General features: G+C 39.3%; 2 protein-coding genes across 2 annotated transcripts; both read right to left on the reverse strand.

Moving 5' to 3' along the window:
• Positions 1-6,990: 6,990 nt before the first annotated feature.
• On the reverse strand, positions 6,991-8,490 carry LOC119908410 (C-C motif chemokine 26-like). Its single transcript, XM_038726065.1, has 3 exons — positions 8,347-8,490; positions 7,586-7,682; positions 6,991-7,236 (listed from the first exon to the last, which is right to left on the reverse strand). Exons 1-3 carry the CDS (start codon positions 8,429-8,431, stop codon positions 7,083-7,085), a joined length of 336 nt encoding a protein of 111 aa, XP_038581993.1. The 5' UTR covers positions 8,432-8,490; the 3' UTR covers positions 6,991-7,082.
• A 7,109-nt stretch (positions 8,491-15,599) lies between these two features.
• Positions 15,600-17,512, reverse strand: LOC119908411 (C-C motif chemokine 5-like). Its single transcript, XM_038726066.1, has 3 exons — positions 17,327-17,512; positions 16,427-16,538; positions 15,600-16,042 (listed from the first exon to the last, which is right to left on the reverse strand). The coding sequence occupies exons 1-3, from the start codon at positions 17,406-17,408 to the stop codon at positions 15,913-15,915; spliced, it is 324 nt and encodes a 107-aa protein (XP_038581994.1). The 5' UTR covers positions 17,409-17,512; the 3' UTR covers positions 15,600-15,912.
• Positions 17,513-25,677: the final 8,165 nt, after the last annotated feature.

The following is a 25,677-nucleotide window of genomic DNA, read 5'->3' on the forward strand; positions in this document are numbered from 1 at the left end:
AGACAGCCGCTCTAGAAGGGGGCTTTACTTTTTTTGTCATGCAAAGCGGCATTATCATGTGTCTGAAAGCACACGGCTCTGAGAAATCTGGGCCGCTGAACTCAGTCATCATTAGATTGTTCAGCCAAAGGCATGCAGTGCAACGCGCTTATTACCATGACAACGTGACAGGAAAAGTTAGATGGCAGCTGCCTTAAAGTGACATTTTGGTTTTGAGAGTTATACCAGTGATTCAGAAGTCTGTGTCTTTTAGGCTGGTGATAAATAACCAGCGTTAGACAGGCAATTTAGGTCTAATTTCCCCGTCTGCACATAATGACATCATAATAATCTTCTAATGTGTGTGTGTGTGTGTGCCAGTCATCAGCCAATATTCAACAGGGTGTGATATGAAATGTAACTGTTGCTCTGGAGTCTGCCAGTTGTTTGTGTTTGATTGTTGTCTGTTGGCTGGCATTGCCTGTGTTTTGTTTTGTATATCTGCAGCAGAGACAGAAGTGTGTGCATGTGTGCGTGTGCATGTGTGCATGTGTGCGTGTGTTTGTGTGTGTGTGTTTGTGTGTGTGTGTTTGTGCGCTTGTGGCTTGGTGAGGACCAATTTGAGTTTTAGACCTTGGGAGTCAATGAGGGTCCTCACAAGTATAGAAATACAAACATGCATGTGTGAGTCAGGTCTTGCCACATGTGACACTTTTGTTGCTAAAAATATTTTTGCACATTTGACTGTGTGAAACTCTTTTGCTTGTTCTCCTTCTTCTTCCTGCTTGTCTTATTCTGCCCTACAAAAGCTAAGTGCAGTAACTACGCTGAAACTGAGAAAAATGCCTTTAAAGTTTTGAGACTAGCCAGTCAAACACGTTGTGGTTAGATCAGTGGTAATGCATTCAATGCATTAGGAAGACCTTTTTCATAGATAAAAACCAGGACCACTGATGTGCACTTTGACCCTCAAAAAGCAGATACTGCACTCTGCCTTTGGATGACCTTAACTAGCTAAAACAGTATTGCAAAGGCAAAGTGCAGTATCTACAAACTAAATGTGTTCATTCAACTTTCTTATTGTGTTTCTTATTACATGTTGATTGTTTTAATAGCTTTGAAAGTTTTATTCATGTTTGAAAGTTACTAATGTTGAAATTAGTAAGCCTCAAAATTAAGATGTCTTTTATCGCAATGGCCCTTTACCACAGTGTTTTGCTCTTAAGAAATTTACTTTGAAGATAATGTCATCTTCATTGTCTTCATTTCCCCAACCATCATCAGCGTTTTACACAATAAATAGTTGATGTCTTAGTTTGCATTAGAATTTTAATTTCAATTAAAAATTAATTGATAACAAACCAAGGTTATTTTTAAAACAGTAGTTAAAAATTAACACAATTCAAACAATATGAAATGGAAGAAGTAGTGTGTATGTGTGTGTGTGTGTGAATGCCGGGTGCGCTGATCCACTTTCCTGAGGAGGCACAGCTAACTTTAGCTAACTATAACTGGCCCAACATAACTTTACCGGAGCCAGCTAACTTTTGAAGGAGTAACCTCAGTCACAACAATTGGAATAGCTGCTTGAAATTTGAAGATATGTCCGAAACAAAAAACATCAACGCGATTATAAATCACGCTGTCAGAGTAAATGCCTTAAGGGAGGCTGGCTAGCTAACCTTAACTGATTATAAAGCTGTCATTTGCCTTGCTAATGTTAAATGTTTACATTTTGCTATCCTCCTTACTATCTTTGGATATTTGCATTTTAATGCAAGTTTCAACAAGGATTTTACTGCGGGATTGTGCTATGGTGTCTCTCTATGGTAAGCTAACATTAGCTGGTTGGCTTGTTGGTTCCATGTGAGGGAGTGTTATGATCGGGGCAAACAGTATTACAGTCCCCTTTGGGATTACGTTACCAAGGCAGACTATCTGCAGTGTCAAAGCCGGGAAAACAAAGCCAGCCAGAGTGCAGTATCTCATTAAAATGCAAATCAATTTATAACATTTTTAACAGGCATTTATCTGGATTTTTGTTGTTGTTATTCTGTCTCTCACTGTTCAAATAAACCTAGCACTAAAATTATAGACTGATAATTTCTTTGTTAGTGGGCAAACGTACAAAATCAGAAGGGAATCAAATAATTTTTTTCCCCCACTGTAGTAAAACAAAAATATATTAATTTCCTGGAGACTACTTTTAACTATAACCACTACTTGATAACCCTACCCTTAAATACTGGCCCAGAAATCTGCTTTTTCCTAATTTACCCTATGCTAAGCCACGCCCTGACAAACTGTTGGACCTGTCGGATGGTGCTGCCATAATCTTTTACTTCACTCCCTGGAAAAATATTGTCTAATTTTTGGAAAAAGCGATCACAAAAAGTAACAGACAGTTTTGCAGTTGCATTGGGCATTTGAAGGTTGTATTCAGGCTGTCAAACTGACTCAAACTGACATGAAAAAAAAGACAGAAGCTAAAGCCTACCGATCCCAGAGTACAAGTGAACCACCGTATTACCTCACTATTGAGAAAGAGGAACGACATTAAGAATCAATACTGTTCCTGTACAGCTGGGTAGGTCTCTATTCATTGTTGCAATCATTAAAAACAGTAGGATTCAGCAGTAAGTTAGCTAGCGTTAGCTACCCAACATTACATTAGGAACAATCCACAGCCTGTATTTTTCTGGATTTATTTTAGGTTTTAGAAAGAGAATAATTTGTGCTTTCAACCTCTCTGGGTAGAGACTGTAACTATTACAAGTGCCCCTGGAACAGCATTTGACCATATCTTGGAAAAATACGGCAAAAAAAGTTTGAAAACTACGCCTTTTGCATACGAGTCAATGTCGCAGCTATGAAAGTGTCTGACCTCAGTTAGAACGAGTCCTATACTGCGCTGTGTTTGGCCAGCTGCGTATTCAGGGTATTTTCCCTCAAGTGTGTCTCATTTCAGCATTGACCCCAGACAACAGCCATCTGAGAGGGTTTTCAGTTGTCAGATTTGACTGGGTATAACTCCATAACTGAGTGGTTTTGAAGCACTTCAGACACTATCTCACTGAGCCACTGTTCTCAGGAGTGCAATCACAAATGAGATTAAACAATTCCTCTTTTTTGCTGCAGTACATGACCAAGAGCAACATAAACCTGGCTTTGGAAACCACTGTGAAAAACATCTTTGGAGCAACATCTGCTGGTCATAGAGGCAAATTAAGGGCAGTGGAAGTTGGGGTCATCACTAATTTATACAGAATAAAATTTTTTTTTTTTAGCAAATTCCCAACCTTACTCACACTTGACTAAAGAGTTAAAGTTGATTGTTGGTGCTGAACTTTCAAGTCTTTGTTGTGCAGATCTGAATTTCCTGTGGCTATCTCTGCCAGAAACCACATCAAGACCGTTTGACAAATATATGATGTGTATGAATTGAATGAGGAATGTGGAATTTAATTCTTTCTGATCAAAGTTTTGGATCAGAAACCATTTTAAGTACATGATTTACTGTAAAATCCGATACTGCGCTGTGTTTGGCCAGCTGTGTATTCAGGGTGTGGCTTAGCGAAGGGTCAATTGGACAAACCTTTTCCAATCAGCTGGTCTTTAGTCTGATATGTGTCCCCAAATGTAGCTTAAGTCAGATTACATGCACACACAGTCATGTTTCCATCGCTTTCCGGGACATTACATTGACTTACATTCATTCCCTGGAAATGGACTCTTAACTAAACCTTAAAGAGCTCATATTATGCTTTTTGGCTTTTCCCCTTTCCTTTGTTGTTTTATCTATCTATCTTTTTGTGTGCACATAATAGGTTTGCAAAGTGAAAAAGCACAAATTGTCACACACAGTGACAAGATGTCCACCCGCTGTCTCCCCTCTCCCCCACCCTCCCTACCGAACATTAGATTCTCTCCAGGCAGTCAATGGACATGAAGTTGTGAATGTGATGTAGAGACAGTGCACCGTTAAAACTTTACTTATGAAAGATCAGTTAGTAACAAATAATTGACTTACCACTCTGAAACTCTTGCTCCAGTCTAGGTTGTGAAGCTGGGGGTCTTGTCAGGACCCGCCCTACTCCTTCTGATTGTCTAGTAGTCCTTAATTAGAGGACAAATAGAGGTGAGATGCTTCACTCAGCAGTTAAATGGAGCGGTCAAAACGCAGGGTGAAAAGAGGTGCTGTAGTAATGTGCAGTATGACAAAAGTATGGTGTTTTTATGAAAATGAATTCTACCTGTAAAACGTATTCTGGTCCAACCCTTAAATAAAATTATGAACCTGAAAATGAGCATAATATGACCACTTTAAACCAAGTTACCTTAAAATGTAATGATTTACATTACAGGGATCTGCATTTTGTCCCCATAAGGAATGTGAGTCCCCACAATGTGACTGTGCAAACGGATTTATGTCTCAACAACATCAGTAATACCTGCCCACACACACACAACACACACACACACACACACACTCACTCACTCACTCACACTCTCGTTCTCTCAGGGTGTAATTTATGTTGATCCCATCTGTCAGGAAAAGCTGACACCACACACCGGTTATTTATATACATATGTGTGGTCATGTGTTTGTGTATGTTCCTGATGACATCCCAGTGTACTGCTTACAGACCTTTTTCTTTTTTGCTGTTCTCCCTTTTCTTCATTTCTCTCAGTCTTCTGTAACACCACATGACGTCCCAACACCGGTGTATCACAGCGGACTGTGTTTTTGTTCCGCTTTTTATGAACAAACATTCTTTCATACAGTAATTAGGTTAAAGCAGCAGGAACATGCAGTAAAGACAGAAATGTTCTTCACGGTCACCAACAGTGGAGCTTGATTTGTGCAAGATCACTGACTTGCTATTTTATTGATTCATCATTACATGTGTTTATATACATTAATCAGCCATAGCATTATCACCACCTGCCTAATTTTGTGTAGGTCCCCCTTTTTCCGCCGAAACAGCCATGACCCGCTGAGTTATGAACTCCACTAGATCTCTGAAGGTGTGCTGTGTTATCTGGCACCAAGACGTTAGCAGCAGATCCTTTCAGTTCTGTAAGTTGTGAGCTTTGGCCTCCATGGACATCCCACACACACTCGATTGGATCTAACAGCTGTTAGGAGACTTTGCAAATTAAGATTAATTTATAATTAAAAACATATGATAAACCTGAAGAAAATGCATTGTGTGCATTTAGAATAAATCATTTCATTTACATTAAATCAGATCATTACCTCAAAATTATTGTTTGAGGCTCAAAACAGGTAAAATTACCCATTGTTTCACAAAAAAAGAAAAGATTAGCAAAAACTTTTTCTTTTCTTCTTTTTCTTCTTCATTAATTATTTCATGACCCCTCAGATTTATCTTGTGACTCTTGGTTGGGGCCTGACCGCTAGGTTGGGAGCCACTGGACTAAACTACCTCACTGTTTCTAAAGTAGTATCTTCACATTAACCGACTACAACATTAAAATGCTGATAATACTTCTGTACTTTTACTTTTACTTTTACGTAAGCAATATTTTAATGAAGGAGTTGCACTTGTAATCAAGTATTTTTACACAAATGTTTTGCTACTCTTACCTAAGTAAAGAATCTGAATACTTCTTGGTGACTTTAAAACCGCAGGCTGCTTGTTCTTGTTCTTTCTGCTACAGGTAGGTCACACTGACAGACTTATATGCAAATTTAATAGGACACCCCCAAGACTCGCTTCGTGGTCTCATGATTGAGTATTTTCACTGAACCAACAGCAAATCCAAAGTTTTGGAAATGTGATGAGAGTAAGACATGGTGGCTTTTAATCATTTTTATTCATTAACATGATTGTTGATGATCATCACGAGCTGCCCCATCTCCCGCCTGATTGATTTTCCTCATTAATTTGCAAATCTATGGAGCAAGGGCCTCCAAAATCTAATCAGACTATCTCCTCTAATGGGTCATCTGTGGTGTAAGTATAAAGCCTTTGTTATGAGCTTTCATTGAGTAATTGTGCTCACAAGACTGTTTATGTACGAACACACACACACACACACACACACACACACACACACACACACACACACACACACACGAAGTAGCATGTGGAGGGTGGCAGGACATCAAAATACAAATCTGGGTCTGAAACTATTTAAAGAAAAGCTGGATGATGATGTCACCCCATTGACGTCATTTGAGACATCCTTCTGGGACAGGAGGAGATTTTCGGGTTGGTTTATCTAGAAATCTCCAGGACATCTAACAAAGTAAGAGCACTGGGAGTTAAACTTGCCACCTACAGTCTGGTCGTTTTCGTCATATATTTTCCCTCAAGTGTGTCTCATTTCAGCATTGACCCCAGACAGCAGCCATCTGAGAGGGTTTTCAGTTGTCAGATTTGACTAGGTATAACTCCATAACTGAGTGGTTTTGAAGCACTTCAGACACTATCTCACTGAGCCACTGTTCTCAGGAGTGCAATCACAAATGAGATTAAACAATTCCTCTTTTTTGCTGCAGTACACGACCAAGAGCAACATAAACCTGGCTTTGGAAACCACTGTGAAAAACATCTTTGGAGCGACATCTGCTGGTCATAGAGGCAAATTAAGGGCAGTGGAAGTTGGGGTCATCACTAATTTATACAGAATAAATTTTTTTTTTTTAGCAAATTCCCAACCTTACTCACACTTGACTAAAGAGTTAAAGTTGATTGTTGGTGCTGAACTTTCAAGTCTTTGTTGTGCAGATCTGAATTTCCTGTGGCTTTCTCTGCCAGAAACCACATCAAGACCGTTTGACAAATATATGATGTGTATGAATTGAATATGGAATGTGGAATTTAATTCTTTCTGATCAAAGTTTTGGATCAGAAAACATTTTAAGTACATGATTTACTGTAAAACTGCTTATATCTAATCTTCCAGGACATCACCTGAAACCAGCTTGAAACCACATTAAAACAGACAAAAGAGCAGGAAAAAGAAACAATTTGAGGCATTATTTTGCATTTATTTTTAAGCTAACTGAAAAACATAAAAAATGGTACAGCAGGTAACCACTACACTTCCACTTCTGCTTGGCTAAGTGAGCTTCAGAGTGTAGTGATAAAACATACATTGGGTAGGTCGGACTGTTTGGATCCAGAGCTGTTCACTTTTTGGATCCAGTGTTTGGTCTTGATGATGTTCTTGACCCACTTCTCAGATGGGTTGACACAGATTTTGGCACCATTCCTCATCGTAAAACTAAAACAGAGACAAAGACAGTTGATTCTGTTTTTGATTCAGTGTCAATTTTCTAATGTTTTTCATTAAAATATAAACATTCCAATACATTTATATTAACATCTTAGATACATTATGATAATTGTGTATATAAATCTACATTCTTACGTACAGGCCTGTACATAATAACTATACAGTATGTTTAGATTTGCCTTGTGTAGGTTTTTTATGTCAGTTTAGCAGCATGTGTATACGTGAATCTTACTGTGTATTTGTTCGAGGCAGTGTGTATGAATAGTTATTTTGTTTTGTGAAATAAAGTTAATTCTGAACTTTGGCAGAAGTTTAACGTCACAGAAAAGACACTTACAGCACGGCTTTATGTAGACACCCCTTCTCTGTATATTTGTAGCTCACCACACTGTTCTTAGGCAACCTTGTGGAGAAGAACTGTAAACAGCAGTCATCTGGACCAAGGGTACATGGGAATCCAAGAAAAAAACAGGGACTTTATGGACAAAAAGAAAGGCTAAGTGGCATTCAAAACAAAACTGTTACATCAACATAATTTTTTGGGGTACATTTTCAGATTTCCTTTGCACCTTTAGAGAACATACAAGTAACCTGTTGAAGACAGCTGCGTTTTGACTCTGATCTCATTCAAAATTTTGCTAAATAACAAATAAATCAAATTATTTAAATGCTCTTAACTTACCAGTATTTAAATACAGAAATGCAAATGTTTCATATTTTCATCATTTTGAAATCAGTGTGCATAAGCTTTTAGACTCTTCCACCCCAACACTTTAATGACTATTTTTTTAACAATGTTATTTTCAATCCCATTCATCCATCGTCAACCGCTTATCCTGCGTACAGGGTTGCAGGGGGCTGGAGCCAATCCCAGCTGACATCGGGGAAAGGCAGGGTACACCCTGGACAGGTCGTCAATCCATCGCAGGCATTTTCAATCTCATCTCTTTTAAAATTTTTGGAACTGTATTTTTGATAATTTTAACCTTTTAGATAACTCTTCTGTCCTCAAGAGGGATATTAAGAAATTATTCCAGAAATCTATGGATAGATTGGTCCTTTCTGAAAAAAAGAAGAAGCAGAAAGCAGCCTGCTTACAAAGAATTTCCGGGACAGCGAGTGATGAGGAAAGCAAGACACAGGTCACCAGAATGATGGGGTTCTTCTTCATCATCATCATCATCTTGATTGCGTCTGTTGTCTTTCTGGCCTGCTTGTCTATCTTGTTGTCTTAAAGGTGTTCGTCTTCTTTCTGTCCACTTCACTAACAGTCCCTCACTTTTATTATGCTGCTTGTCATGCATGTGGGGGGGAATGGGGGCGGGGGTGGCTTTGAGCATGGGTAGGTTCCATGACAAAATAAAGACCATAACCTGAAACTGCAGCATGCAAACTAACTGCGGTCGGTTATGTGGTCAACACTTCTCAGCAATTGACACATTGACATTGTTGACAAATTGTTTCATGTATGCACATAGACATTTTAAACACAAAACACGAGTGTGTAGATCATTTGTCTAATAAATATTAAATTGTACAGTACATAATTATACACTGCAAAAAATGATTCTGTGGTCATGTTGACTTGAATTAATGTATTAGTTCAAATATATTCAATATGATTGTGTTTTTGATTTTGAGGCAAATATTTAATTAAATTTCAAATAAAAAACGTTTGGAATAAAATCCACCCATTGTAGTTAAATAAAACACAAGCATTATATTTATCTAATCCCAAATAGAGAGAATATTGAGTGAATTCAAATTAATGTAATCAGGCAAATTTTAATTAAAAAGCACTTCCTGTCAAAGTGCGGCTTTTTTTAAAAAGCAGCTAGCTATCATCCACTAGACATCTGAATTTTGCAAAATTTAACTGGTTGACTAAGATAAGAAAACTTATTTTGTTATCATTGGGCTAGTAAGAAGAACGTCTCGGGTTACGTATGTAACCCTTGTTCCCCGAGAAGGGGAACGAGACTATGGGAACGCCTCTGGGCGTGGCAAGGCTGAAATCATGAATGAAACTACTCCAATCCTATTGGCGTTGCTAGAACGGTAGCGTGTGACGGCGTAACTGGAGGCATATATAAGCACGCCGGCACACCAGACACATTAGCTCTTTGCTATGAAGCAAGGCACTCCAGGCGGGGTGAGGTGTGGCGGACCAACGCAGTGTCTCATTCCCCTTTTCGGGGAACAAGGGTTACATACGTAACCCGAGACGTTCCCCTTCGAGGGAACTCGAACTGCGTCGGTGATGACACTATGGGAACGAGAATACCCACTATGCCACGCCGAAGCCTCCGCCTGCCCCCCACCGTGCAGTAACCCGTAGGCACGACTAAGAGGAGAGCGCACGGGTGCCGGGTGCAGAAGGAAGGTCCAGACTGTAAAACCGGATGAAAGTGTGAGGAGTGGCCCAGCCAGCTGCCTCACACAAATCCTGGAGCGAAGCCCCTGCGAGGAGGGCCCTAGAGGCCGCCATGCCTCGAGTAGAGTGCACCCTTAGGTGAAGGTAACCCACGCACCTGATAGGCCAGGGAAATAGTCTGAACGATCCAGTTGCTGATCGTGTGTTTAGAAGCGGGGAGCCCAGCCTTGGAGGACCCGAAACACACCAGCAACTGGTCTGCTTTCCTCCACCAGTGAAAATCCGGGCAGAGCAGATGAAGTCTCCCACATGAGGTGGGGGATGAAACGCCTGCAGCACCGTAGACCCAACCTGGACGGAACCTTAGGGACATAGCCCGGACAGGGGTGCAGGAAGACCCTGACCCTCCCCGGGGCAAACTCCAGGCAGTGAGGAGAAAACGTAAGTGCCTGGAGATCCCCCACCCTCCTCAGAGAGGTGATAGCGAGGAGAAAGGCCATCTTAAGGGTCAGGTGCTTGGCCTCTGCCGACTCCAGGGGTTCGAAGGGGGCCTCAGCCAGCGCTTCGAGAACCACTGCCAGGTCCCAAGTGGGAACCCTGGAACGAGTGACGGGTCTCATCCTCCGGGCTCCACGGAGGAAGCGCACGACCAGTGAAAGCCTCCCCAGGGGCCCATCCCTCAGAGGGGCGTGGAACGCTGCCATGGCAGCCACATACACCTTGAGTGTGGACGGGGAAAGGCCAGCAGAGAAATGGTCCTGGAGGAACTCCAGTACCATAGTCACCGGGCAGGTAACTGGGTCTACCGCCCGTTCTCTACACCAGGTGGCAAACACATTCCACTTCAGGCCGTACGTCCTTCTCGTGGACGGGACTCTGGAGCTGAGCAGCGTCTCGACTGTTCCCGCCATCAGGCCCACCTCAAGGAACTGGGCCCCCTCAGGGGCCAGACCCACAGTCTCCACAGGGTGGGGTAAGGGTGAAAGACGTGGCCCTCCGCCTGAGACAGCTGGACGCTGCCGCCATGAGACCCAACACCCTCTGAAAGTGTTTCACAGTGATGCTTCACTCTGGTCATTGAGGACAAAATGGACCCGACGCGTGCAGGCGATAGGTGGGCCCGCATCGTCGTTGAGTCCCACACCACCCCTAGGAATGTAGTACGTTGGGTGGGCGTCAGCATGCTCTTCTTCGCGTTGAGCCGCGGCCCCAAATGCCCCAGGCTCACACCAGCCCGGCCTGCCGCCATGTACGCCTTGCCCACCAGAGCAGATGTCATGCGACATGGCTTGGTAGGCAGGGACGACGCAAGACCGGGCGAGAGATAGCTGACCAAAGCATCCTCAACCCGGGGCATCGTCCCATAACCGAAACCCTTAACCCCCGCGACGACGCTGTAAACCCGGAGCGGGGGAGTAGTCAGACGTGCTGAGAAGGGCAAAAGGGCAGAGACTGGCACGGAGGCAGCGCACAGCGCCGCAGGAAGTACTCATCTAGCTTACTGGCAGCCTGTGTGTCTGGCACAGCCTGCGGCCAATCAAGCTGGAGCTTGCCCACTGCCCGTGTCACCACCTCTAAGAACTCTTCCTCCTCCATAATGCTGAGCACATCCAGCTCCTCAGAGCGGGACAGCTGCAGCCTCTCTGGGCTCACACCTCGAGCGGGAGAAGCCAAAAAGCGGGCTCCCGAACGGGGAAGAGGGGAGTCGGAGCCAGCAGGGAGTCCCGATGCCTTCGGAAATGTCGCGCTGGGAGCCCCATGACCGAAGCTGCCGAGCCCCCACAGCAACTGCCGGGCCCGAGCCACGGCAAGAACGCATCCGGCCGTCTCCGGAAAAGAGAGCCGCACGGGATCTCAGCACCCTCAGGGGCAGGGCCTCGCAATGGCCGCAAGCAGCCCCCTCGAGAGCGGTGGATGGCATGCTGCTGGTGCTAGCAGTAGGTGTCCCCTAAGGCATTTCTTGCTCACAGCTCATGCTTGCTGTTATCCAGTTGTCAGGATTGGCCGAGTGACAGACAGGTTTTGGACCCAAAGACACAGATGCACAGATTCAGTTCGTGCAGTTTAATTAACAAAAGCAGGATAATCAGACTCACAAAATCTAGTGCAAGCAAAGTCCAAACAAATGAGAATCCAACACAGAACTGATTAATCCTAGCTTTTCCAAAAAGAACAGAACACTAAATCTCTATAACCGGTCAGAGACCAGACACCAGACAAGTCTAAAACAGAACAGGAAACAGGCATACACCCCTATTTCTTTATAAAGAAACTGAATATTTTTGAGAGCTTTGCTTTTTCTTGCTCTGCGCTTCTTTTCATTTTTGATTCTGAAACCCACTGTTTACTTTCTGCTGTATCTTCACTAGCTAGCATATTCTTCTGTATGGCTTTTTCAATACAGCAGTGCATAAACTTCATTTAGATGTAACATAGCCTACTGTGAGTAATGTGTCAATAATGTGTTTGTATGTAAAGTGTTTCTTGTTTTTGAATTGTGATTGAATGTGAATGACATCAAGTGGGAGATGGAGACACCACGGAGTAAAGGGTTTAACTAACTTACTTCTGTAAATACCTACTGCGACAAACTCACAATCAGCAGTTTGTATATGGTGTCAATATAAGATGTGAGTTTACAAGTGTGATGCTGTCGCATCTAGTGTGTCGTGTCAGTGCAGGATTCAGTGAAGCTGATGTCACACAGCTGCGCGACACCTAACACTTCCAAGGGGTTCTCCAGACAGAGAGAAGGAGATTTAACGTTCATTCTGCAGCCCATGTCATTATGCAAGAATATATTGCTTATATTTTGTGTAATATGTAGAAGTTTTCACTTCTCAGATTACATTTATCAACATATCAGTCCTGCTCCCTTCAGATGCTGCAAGGATTTCATGAACTGAAGGAGAAGCTTTTCATGTGGTATAAAGCCGTTGTTGACAGCAGCAGAATTACTCACATTCATTCATAGATCAGTGCAGACTGATTTACTGACTTTCCTGCTTTAACCAAATTAGATGCTATTTATAGTGCTGAATTTGGGTAGTGTTTAAGTTTTTTAAATGATTTATATTTTTTAGCATTAATCCATTGTTGGAGCATGTCAGCAGCATTAGAATAAATTACCATCCTTTTTATGTATTATTTTGCTCATAAAAAACTGAACTCCAATCAGTCCATTCATGATAGTTTAGCTACTATTTACTACTACATATTACACAAAAAAAGGTAAATGTACATTGTAGGATCACTGTCAGAATTCTTGTATTATTTACTCATTATTTGCACCTGTATTTTGGCCAATCGATAATATGATCTGTGAATTCATTAGAATAACCCAGAATATGATCATGGTGTCTTATGAACATTGTAAATTATTCATTAGGCTAAATATTTCAGGGCAATTCGAAATGATGTAACTCCTATCAAACCTGACAATCAGGAATGATCAGCCTCACATGTGACCGAATGGAAATAAAGATAAATTATGTAAAAAGGGTTTCTTGCTGACGGAAAGACTCTTCGAATCTCACTGACTTTAATTGTATCCATAACAAATGTTAACGGGGGGGAATAAGATCATAAAAAAGAAAAATATCTCTAATTAATAAAGAAAGTTATTTGTGTTCCTTGTGTTACACAAACCTACAATGAACACAGCTTTTTAACTAGACTGTGAATCACAAACTAAATGAAACATAAAACTCGGGAGGTATGCACTTGAATGTATTCTGTCTTTACTCGTGAAACTTGTAGTGATATATCAGATTAGTCCAATCAGCTGCAGCATCCAATTAATAACTTACATGAATAGATGTCAGCCGTGAAAGTGTAACCTAACTCAAGGCTCCTCAGAGATCCAATAGAGTTTAACTGCAGCACCTTTCAAGATCAATTTCCTAAGGCCCCTCTCATGCGGGTTTTACTTCCCCCTGCTGGTCGGAGGATGTTTTTCTTTCAGAAGTCCCTTGCCAAATCATAGCTCATATAATATGAAAACTATATATTATTAGAAATCTAATTAGAAATATATGAAGACTATATATATGCTACTGTAATATATATTACAAAAAATACATAAGTTATTATATTAGTTATTAAAATAATTATTGACATTATTCATCCAACGAAGGTTGAGGTCAAGGGCCAAGAGACTTCTTCAAGAAGTCTTCTTGAAGAAGTCTCTTGGATGAGGGACAAAACAAAAACGTCTTCTAGTATCTTCTACCAAGTCCAGTTGCCCTTGACCTCAACCTTTGTTGGATAACGAAGACCTGGATGACTTCATCATTAATATATGAAAATGTGTGAGTAACTTTTCTATCATTCCAAACTACAGGGATAACTATGAGCTCTGAATCTCTACACACTTCCATTACATTGATAATTTTCACTCCCCTGTAAAGCCAGAAATATCTGATTAAAAAATGGCTGCAGGCTGTGATTAGAGGGGTCCTACCAGACCTTAAAAAGTGAAAACATTCACAACACAATGGCTAGGCTAATGGTTCAAAACTATTTTATTCTCCCATAAAACAAGAAATTCCTCAACAGTCAGATGCTGGTAGGTTGCAAGATTTAGCAATGAAAAAACAAAAAGTGTTGGGGAGTAACTAATTACAGTTTAATTAGATTATAAATGTGGCTGTAATCTGTTACAGTTACTGGGAAAAAATGTATAGTTAAATTACAGTTACTTATGAAATTGTTAATGACTACATTAGGGGTTACATCAGAATATTTTCTGTAAAAAGCTAGGCTACATCTTTTGTTATATTAATTTTGTTGTTTGTTTGGTTTTTTTTGCACAGTGTCTACCTTTGCCATTTCCTGCCACAGCTGTTTAGTAAAGTTTGATGCTATTCTGATGATTGTGACTGGTTCTTAGTTGATTGTTAAATTTGCAGCGCCACTCATTTGCCTGTTAAGTTGCTTCTTATGAAAACAATAAACATTTTTAAAAAGTAATCAAAATTAAATGTGGTATGTATCATTACTGTGATAAAGTAATTCAAATGGTAATACTACATTTTAAATGGGGTAACTTGTAATCGGTAACATATTACATTTCCAAAGTAACCTTCCCAACACTGAAAACAAGCTACTGCACACTGAAATGACTTTTACAATGCATTATGGCCATAGGCGAAACACGTTCACAATTAATATAGCATAGTAATATAGTAAAGTCTTTTCGGCCTTTTCGCTGTGACCTCTTGGCACAGCCCCATCTCCCACCTGTTTGTTTTCGTGTCGGTTTATCTACAAATCTCCAGGACATCTAACAAAGTAAGAGCACTGGGAGTTAAACTTGCCACCTACAGTCTGGTCTTGTTCGTTATATATTTTCCCTCAAGTGTGTCTCATTTCAGCATTGAGCCCAGACAGCAGCCATCTGAGAGGGTTTTCAGTTGTCAGATTTGACTGGGTATAACTCCATAACTGACTACACTGTGGTTTTGATAGAATTGAAGCACTTCAGACACTATCTCACTAAGCCACTGTTCTCAGGAGTGCAATCACAAATGAGATTAAACAATTCCTCCTTTTGCTGCAGTACATGACCAAGAGCAATAAAAACCTGGCCTTGGAAACCACTATGAAAAACATGTTTAGACCTTGGTCAATGTGAGGGGAAAAAAACAACATCTGCTGGTCACAGAGGCAAATTAAGGGCAGTTGACAGCTTTGCTAATTTACACAAAATTAAAAGAAAGTGTTTATTTTTTAGCAAATTCCCAAGAGCCTGATTTATTTAAGTTTGTCTAAAGAGTTAAATTTGATTGTTGGTGCTGAACTATCAAGTCTTTGTGGTGCAGATCTGAATTTCCTGTGGCTTTCTCTGCCAGAAACCACATCAACACTGTTTGACAAATATCTGATGGGTATGAATTGAATGAGGACAGCAATGTGGAATTTAATTCTTTCTGATCAAAGTCTGGCTTTCATGGTAAATCACAACAAAAACAAAATATCATGTATGATTTTTTTAATAATATATCAGAAAACATTTTAAGCACATGATTTACTGTAAAATAGCTTATCTAATCGTTCAGGGCATCACTTGAAACGAGCTTGAAACCACATTAAAACAAAAGAGGAAGATAATATCAAACAAAACAAAAAGACAGATAATAAAAAAGAAGTAATTTGAGGCGTTGTTTTGCATTTATATTTTGAGCTAATTGAAAAATATTCTTTCTCAGAGGTACAGTAGGTTACCACTACACCACCACTGCTGCTTGGCTCAGTGAGCTTTAGGATGTAGTGATGAAACATACGCTGGATCACTCGGATGGTTCGGACGCAGAGCTGTTCCCAGTTTTGATGTGGATCCACTGTTTGGTTTCGATGATGCTCTTGACCCACTGCTCAGATGGGTTGACACAAATTTTGGCATGATTCCTCATCGTAAAACTAAAACAGAGACAAAGATTTTTGATGCTGTTTTCAGTGTAAATTTTCTAATGTTTTTCAATAAAATATAAACATTAAAAGTCTGTTTACAATACATATATATTAACATCTCTAGTTAATGAATTAATGAATATGAATGAATTACCATATGTTGTGTATATAAATCTACATTCTTACGTACAGGCCTACATAACGAACATAATAACAGTACATTATGTTTAGGTATGCTTAACTTAATCTAGGTTTGTCAGTTTAGCAGCATGTGTATACCTCAATCATCCTGTGTATTTGTTCTTGGCAGTGTGTATTAATAATCATTTTGTTTTGTGTAACAAAGTTAATTCTGAACGGTTAAAGTATAATAACAGGTGAAAAGACACTCACAGCACAGCTTTATTTGTGCACCTCTCGTCTGTATATTGGTAGGTCATCACCCTGTTCTTAGGCAACCTTTTGGAGAAGAACTGAAAGCAGCAGTCATCTGGACCAAAGCTGCCTGGGAATCCCAGAAAGAAACAGAAATGTTTCAGACATAAAAATAAATAAGTGGAATTCAACACAAAACCATAACATCAACATAAAAATGTCTGTTGCCGCGTCACTTTGTCACCTTTGAAAGTAGACGCAATGAATCTAGGGTATAGGGAAAAGCAAAAGGGAAAATAATAAGGAAAAATAAAGTGATAAAGAAAGAAAAGACAGAAATAAATGACCAAATAAATGTGAAAATAAACAAAAATGCTTAAAATAATCATTTTATATTTTGTTATTTATCTTTGTAGTTGCACATTTCTTATTTACTTCTTTATTCTTTTATTTATTCCTCTTTGTATTTTCACATTTATTTCCTTATTATTAAGGTTGCAGTTGGGTTTGACTCTGTCATGATTCAATATTTTGCTACATAACTATATATATAATTATTTATATATATATATATATAAATAATTCTACTGCAAATGTTTCATATTTTCATCAGTGACTGTTAATAATAATTTTATTTCTGAGACTTTACCCTCCCAACACTGAGTATAAGTATATATATGAGACAGTATTAAGCGTATTACGCTGACTCAGCCTTTAATGAGTTGTATTTTTTTAGTGGTGTTTGTATTCAACCCTATCTATTTTGAAATTATGGACAGGTATCATTAATTATTTAGACCTTCAGATCAGATAATACGTATTAGTCCCCAAGAGGGATATTATGAAATGACTACAGAAACCTATGGATAGATAGATTTTCTCTTCATGTAGACAAAAAGTAGAATGCAGACAGCTTACTTTGAGATGCCAGGACAGCGAGAGATGACAAAAGCAAGACACAGGTCACCAGAATGATGGGGTTCTTCATCATCGTCATCATCTTGATTGCTTCTGTTGTCTTTCTTGCCTGCTTGTCAGTCTTGTTGTCTTTAAGGTGTTCGTCTTTTTCTGTCCACTTCAGTAACAGTCCCTCACTTTTATTATGCTGCTAGTGGTACGTGTGGGGGGCGTGGGGGCGTCAGTGGCTATGAGCACAGGTAGAAGGTTCCATGACAAAAAGAAGACCTAACCTGAAACTGCAGCGTGCAAACTAACTGCGGTTATGTGGTCAACACTTCTCAGCAAAAAGACTGATTGTGGAAAGAAGAGTAAGGGGTAGGTAACAAAGGATGTTGTAGGGGGAAGGCTGATTCTCTGAAATTGAAAGTAGATAAAATCTATACATAAGTCACTTTATGTATGTGTGTGTGTGTTTGTGCAGTGTGCAGATGCACTGTGGTTTTAAGCTCCTCTACTTGCTGCTGGTCGAAGTGGTTTTTTAACGGATATGGTTTAAAATGATGAAACAGGATAAATGAAATTATCTTTAATGTAAATAATGTGTGTAAAAATGTTGGCAAAATAAGGCCTATAAGTAGTTACAAAGCCTGGTTAAATCTGTCAGTCTCAAACTTGAAAGTACCTTGTGCATGGAGCAGGTTAAGGTTGAAACTCAATGGGCCATATGAAAGACTGCATGGCCACAACACATCTGTGTTCTGCTCTGTGACTTGGGAGTTAATGTAATGACAATGGTTGATTAATTACTGTATGTATTTATATATTTCCACAGCACTGTTTTTGGTGTTAGCATGTGGAATGAAAAACAAAAGCAGCATCTGTGGTGGACAACAAAGCTGCATTTATGCATGAATCTCAAAGGAAATCTATGACAATTTAAGGGAATTTTCGACTATATTGACACTATTAATACCTACAACGTGTTTTTATCTTGAATTTAACCATGTGAGGATTTGGGGGTAAAGCTTAGGGATGCAGAATAAAGAGTGAGAAGTATATGTTTGTGATCTGAAACAGCTGCATTCACTATATACATCACGTATGTGTGAGAGGAAAGCAAATGAGTGCTGGTTCCAACCAGGGACTTGACATGGGGAAGTCCACGGTCAACACCTTAACCTGTAAGCCACAGTGAGGCGCACACACTTCAAAATCAGATATACTCTAATAAAAACAGGTTAATTTCTCAACCACATAGGTCAACGCACTTCCTGACAGATCACTTCAATACGCTAATAAATTCTCATCTAAATGTTGAGTGATTATACGCCCACCTTAGTTGAGACTAAGGCCTGATTTATCTGTGTCTGAGGTGTGTAATATCCTGCATTTGTTATTGTGTCCTCCAATGAGTGGTGGAAGAAGTATTCACATATTTTACTTTGTCACACAAAAGTTCAGCATTCAAAATCTTGAAAGTAAAAAAGTATTAACGTCAATATACTTAAAGTACCAAAAGTAAAAGTACTAATGATCCAGAATTACTGAATTAATTATTAGTGATGCAATAATGTGTAATGTGTCAATTTTAATGTTGGATTATTTTCTTTATATACCTACTGCAGTGCAGCTTAACCTATAATATACCATAACTTATTAGTTGATTTATATTTTGCATTAATAACCTAAATCTGTGGTGAAGTAAAAAGAACAATAATTGCCTCCAAAATGTAGTGGAGAATAAGTAAATGGTAGCATAAAATGCAGTACCTAAAGTAAAGTGCAAGTATCTCAAAATTACACTATATATATATATATTATTTATTTAATTTTTCTCTTTGGTTACCGCTCATTCATTATAGGTATAAAGTTAAGTAGAGGTACAGCTTATTAAAACAAACACAAAACCCCGGAGGCTGACTACTGCGGAAGTATACACTCTGCTAACTCACAATGAAACCTGTGGTTCGTGACAGAGACAGAGGTACAATGTAACAAGAATGCACTAATTTGGACGTGTGAAATAGAATAAATAGAATGAAATATCTCCTTCAGCAATTTCACTTATATTAGCATAGGCATGTGCTTGTGCTTTAGACACAGCTTGTTGTTGAATTGATGAATGTTGATTGCTTCATTACAACTAAAACTTTAGGACAGTATCTATAAGTAGGACCTTGTGACCAAAGATGAAATTGGACATGAACAGAAAACACCTTTAGAGAATCTCATGTTGTGTCAACTCCAATCCCAGCAAATATTCTCAAACAGGAGGTTTGCCAATTTTACAAATCAATGTCTGTTTTATGATCTTGGTAGAGCTAAAAATGTGACACAAGATACATAAAGCCTTCTGTGGATCAGGAAGGATCAGTGTCAGATGACATCACCTGAGTAAAGTGAACTTTTGTACGGAAAAAGTGACATGGAAAGTCCGCTGTACGAATTAGGGTGGTGGGGTGGAGGTGGAAGGGGGAAGATTATTTGCCAGCATCAAAGATCAAGGCTCACCGCAAATTAGCTCAATTTAGTTTCGGCGTTAGATATAACGTATTAATGAGCTTTATAGTTGCTATCTTGTTACCGCTAGACAGCTGGAAAACAATTCCAGCTTCATACTGACCCACAGAGTGTAGGCTAAATGTGGGTGCTGTGTGGGATTATAATAACAGTGGGCTGTGACATAACAAAAGCAACTTGGACCTAGCTAATAAATATAAATTACAGAAATACCACCATAAACATACAGGTATAGTGGACAAACAGCTCACTGCCCAATGATGGAAGTACTTCCATTACAAGTAAAAGTCCCAAATCTATAATTTACTTTAGGTAGAAGTACAATTGTATTTGCAGCTAAATGTACCTAAATCAAAAATAAATAAAAGTAAATACTCATTATGTCTCTGAAAGATCCCTACCAAAATGTTTTATTGGATTGCTGACGTACTACCATGTAAGCAGCACTTTAATGTTGTAGCTGGTCAAAATAAAGCTACATTTTACTTCTTTGGGCATCATATAAACTTAAATGTTTATACTGTAAAAGGTCTTCAAAGTAACAAACTACAGCTGTCAAATATATGTAGCTAGAGGAATACAAAGAACAATATTACTTTGTTAATGAAGATCAGTGGGAGGTTGCATAAAATGGAAATACTCAACTAAAGTACAAGTACGCTTCCTACAAATTGCGAGTATAATAGGCTACTTAAGTAACTGTACATAGTTCCTATGACTATAGGGTCAGTGATTTAAAACCTTTGCTAACTTAAAAATCACTTACTGCCCTTAAATAAAACTATGGGGTATAGTCATTAAGTTTATAAAAATAAAAAAAGTAAAAATAATGATTATGTAATTTTGTCAAACACCCTGGTGGGATTGACCAGCCTACTGACAGCAATCATTCTCTTCTTCATTGTCTTGTTATTCAGTCAATAAAGGTTCATGGTCTCTTGATGAAAATGTGTCTTCACTTGGACCTTTATTATGTTAATAAATATTGTTCTTGCATGGAGCTTAATCTAGTTACCAAAAATAAATAAATAATTAGGCAGATTTTTGCCCCATGATACCCAAAGGCATTGTAGGTTAATACGGCCCTGGTTAAAACACACTATACACTTGGGTAGATCAACATATGCACATATCGTGTCAGGACTGATTGTGTGTCAGGGACATCACTAAGATTCAAAGACCCCAGGGTATGCGTAACTTGCGCTTGCAAAATATTTGCACTGTAGTTTGACATCCATACAAATAATACTTTATCATGTAAGCTGGTGATAAGGATCCTATTTAAAGTGGCTACTGTCTGAATTTAATAACCTGATGGAGGAATGGAGTGACAGCATGTGCATGCATGTTTGTATGTATGATTGCTTTCATTTTATTATGTGTTTATATCTGTGTATACATGCTCATGTATAGCCAAGCCCACATTTAGGCAACATCAACATATTTATTTAATTTATTACAGCCAATATACATAAAGTTTAGCTGGTCAAAATATAGCATATATAATAAATATATATAATATGATGAAATAATAATTTAGTTTAGGCTATCCCTTGGTGCCTGGACCTGCCAACAATTGCCTGTTCTTAGAAGAAAACAAAACAGCCCACATTTCCTTAGACCTGTACACCACCACTGACCTGTAGACCGCTACTGACCTGTAGACCGCTACTGACCTGTAGACCACTACTGACCTGTAGACCGCTACTGACCTGTAGACCACTACTGAACTGTACACCACTACTGAACTGTACACCACATTACCGACCTGTAGACCATTGTTGCTCCCTTGAGGGATGGGTTAAATGCAGAGAATGAATTTCGCAACATGTATCTGTATGTGACAATAAATAACCTTTACCTTACCTTACCTTACCTTTACCACTACTGACCTCAGAACCAGCTCCCCAGCCAATCTCCTGCTTCTCTCTCTCTCTCCTAAAATATCAATATCCATCTGGTCAATGAATTGAAGAAAATTTGTTTTAAAATACTATAGGGTATATTAATGGCGTTCACGCTAGCTAGACTAGTGTTTTCCATAGCCAACCTAAATATGCCCCCTCCTTTACCTCAAGCAAACGTAGCTAAAGTTAAGCAAGTAACTTTCATGGACAACTTACAATTTCCCTCCGTTGAATCAATCTAACTACTCCATTCATCTGTGTGTGTGTGTGTGTGTGTGTGTGTGTGTGTGTGTGTGAGTGTGAGTGTGTAGTAAAGTTGCTCAACAGCTCAGCAGAGAAGCAATCAAAAGCAGCCTCCTTCAGGGTCCTAGTGCCCGACAACAGTGGGGATTTAAATTGTGAAGCAGTGGAAACAACCAGAAGAATTATTTTAAGCCAATAAATACAAATTATGTTTGTATAATTCTATAATTTTCATCAATATTCTTGCTTCTCTTTGTTGAGTACATGTCTGCATTGTAAAAAAATGTATTATTATTTGGAGAGGCTTAGTACCATTTTTGGGTTGCTTTAGCCCTCTTAAAATTGGCCTTGTTGTGTGTCCCATTGCCTTTAATGCCACAGCATGTATGCATAAACATTCCTAGTCACTGAAGATATTCAAATGAGTCCTAATGTGAATATAAAAAATGAATTTCTTTAAAGCAGTGCTTGACGAACCGGTACGCACTACCTGCACCTCGACATTTTATTCTTTGGCGTACCGGGGCATTTTCTTGCATGCGTCTCACAAGCTTCCTCAGGTTCTCTGGGCACTATCTCATGCTTACCTGTTCCCGTTCTGGCCTGCCTACTAATCTCTGTCGGCGGAGAGAGTAGTGTTGTGTTGTTCAAAGAACGTTTCGTTCATAAGACCTAATCGTGTGTATTACTCGGGAGGAACCGGTTGTCTCAGTGATTCGTTCATTTTCAGGCATGCGTGAAGGATCTTGGACTCTTACGTTAACTCATCACATGGCAGCTGCATGGGCTTCGTCAGCACAGGAAACAGAACTGATTAGTTCACGACTCTCAACTGTGGGTCTCTAGGTCTGAGTCGTTCATTTCACTCGTTCACCGCTCACATGGGTCCTCCTCAGTCTTTCGTTCATTCGGAAGGCTAAGTTACTTTCCAGCGCCGGAGAATGAGAGGCAGGTCAGCTGTCAGGTAACAATCACTGTACTGACAATATATAGCTATTTTGTTAATTATGTGACATTTTATAAAGCATAATGTTATTACAGCACAGTGATGTTGTGCTAAGTTATAGTTTTAACACAGCCGCACCGTAACTTTAGTCCTGCTAGTGTTTACAGCTAACGGCTGATGAGAGTTGTTCTGGGTCCACTTCAGAGCCCTGACAGAGTCCTACCGGGAGCCAAATTACCTCATCTCCTCTCCAAAACAAACAGACCCGGTCATTAAAACATTAAAACACAGCCACATAGCAACGTTAGCGTTAGCCCTGTAAACAGCTAACAGCTGATCCGGGTCCACCAGAGAACGCAACGTAACTTTACCTTTTTATTTACCAACAGAGCCATGCTGTTGTTTCACAGCTCGTGACTGGTGAACAACCTGCAGTGTTTGAGAGCGATGTGCTCATGTGTGTTTCTCTGTCTGCAGAATCAGGACCTGATGTGGCCCATTCTGTGTCCAGAACTGCCAAACTGTTGCGTTTACATGTGTTTATTTCTCTGTTCCTCTCTGTGCTGGAGTTCTTTAAGAACTTGGTGGCTTGATCCAGATTATTATTAAATGAGTTGAATTTTAATGAGAGTGTTTATTCATATAGTGTATCAAGCTTATTACTTCAATATATTCACTGCAAATGTGATATTAATATTTTACTCATGGATAGGGACGTTAGGCTACTGTATGAATGAGCACTTTAGAGATAATGATAGTAATTATATACATAAGCCTTTATATGGCCGCTGTTTTTTAATCGCCCACTAGAGGGCTGCAGCGCCACAATAACCAGCCTAGTTCAAATTAATGAAATGAACAAAATGACTCAAAAAAAGATTAGTTCATTTTAATGAACGAGATTTGAATGAACGAGTCTGTCAAAAGACTCGAACTTGCCATCACTAGGAGAGAGGCGAGGGAGAAGACAAGCAACCAATCACAGCCTGGATGGGGCAGGACACTTAAAAATTATGACAGAAAGGTGTCATTTACACTGGGGATGCTGGGGACATGTCAGAATCAGAATGACTCCATCACTTTTAAAAGCTTTTGTTAAAACAACTTGCCACAAGAATGTTAAATAACAAATGAAACAATGCACAAAACATGCAATACAATTAAAATATAGAAGAAACAAGTGTGCATTGTCCAAAAAAGTAACTTAAGCTAAAACATCTAGCTGCTTATGAATGCATTATATTCCATTTTATTTTTATATTTTGAATTTTCACCTGCCATCTTAATTTTGTTTCCCTTCAAATTAATAAAGACATTTCCATGGTAATTTGGTGCAGAAATTAAGTGTTTAATGCTCAAAGTCTTCTGGGGGAGGACCCTCAGACCCACCCAGTGATATATTTCAGCATTAAACATTTATTCAAAATCAGAGGTGGAAAGTAACTAATCACAATTACTCACGTTACTGTAATTGAGTAGATTTTTGTGTACTTTGTGTAGCTTTTTACAGTCTATGTTTTAAAGTAGTTTATGTAGGCTATGTTTTGTTTAAAGTATTGTAGCCTACTTCGCTACATTTTCAATCACATCCGTTACTGAGTAAAAAAAAGTGCAATGAAAAACTCGTGACCACTTTGGCTTCACGTGCAAGAGAACAACAGCTTTATCATGATGCAGTGTAAGCTGTGAAGAAATGTTGTATTAAGTTACTGCTAATGCAAACTGAACAGTTCCTGCTGCTGCAGCTTCACATTAAAAGCATTTCACTGGCGAAACACAATTTGACATTTATTTTGAAGTAGTCACAGGAAATGTAATCTTTTTGTAAGTGACGCTGTAGACCGCTACAATGCGTCAACACGACAAGACAACTGTCATTTTCAACAGTTTTCTGACAGCAGACCAGTTTGAAATGTTGCAGTTAGTAATGCAGTCAACAGCAGACACAGTGAGCTGGTGCAGGCGACAGGCTTCACACCTCCACCTTCTCAGCCAGGTAACCAACTCCTTTCAGTTTCGCTGTTCGCAGACTCATCTCGTTAGCAGCATAAAGTCAGATCATGAGTGCTCACATAATAATAGAGAATACCAATAACTTCCCGACAATAGTTTGTTTAGCTGCCCCAGACTTCTGTGACCTGTGTTATTAAAAGGCATCTGCTGATACTACCAGTAACTACAGGTGCCTATGCACAATAACGGGCAGCTGCATAGTAGCGTCACCAGTTACTTAATGCCAATCAGAGTTACATTTACAATTACAGATTTTAACCATCACTCCTCAGTGAACTCCTTGGCTGCAGGCATGAGAGCATTTTCTAGTTAAGTAGGCCTATGTAGTCTATGCAGATTTATCATGATGGATGTAGGCCTACCATGTTTTATTGAGTCTATTCACATTTGATATAAGCTAATAAAAATGTTCATTTTGCGAAATTTGAAAATATTCTTAGAACAAATGTAGTTGAGGACCCCTGATGTAGAGGTCAGTTCAGGCATGTGCACACATAGACATAAAAAGGGGCTTCAGCACCTGCCATTTTTCTTACTCAGGAGAAAGTGCTCTTTTTTTCTGGGGTGCTTTTAGAAAATAAATAATATACAGTATTTTTATATCTGTTTGACAGCTTCCCTGTCAAACAACTATATTAATTGCATAAAAAATCTAATATACTATCTATTATACTTACGCTAATGATAGCACATTAAAATGATCAAATGTTTGAATGTAAATTGGGATATGACTTCATATA

This window comes from Micropterus salmoides, unplaced genomic scaffold (genome assembly GCF_014851395.1).
Source record: "Micropterus salmoides isolate LMB-PRFRI ecotype aquatic unplaced genomic scaffold, ASM1485139v1 Ms_hic_scaffold_18, whole genome shotgun sequence".
Lineage (NCBI taxonomy): Eukaryota > Metazoa > Chordata > Actinopteri > Centrarchiformes > Centrarchidae > Micropterus > Micropterus salmoides.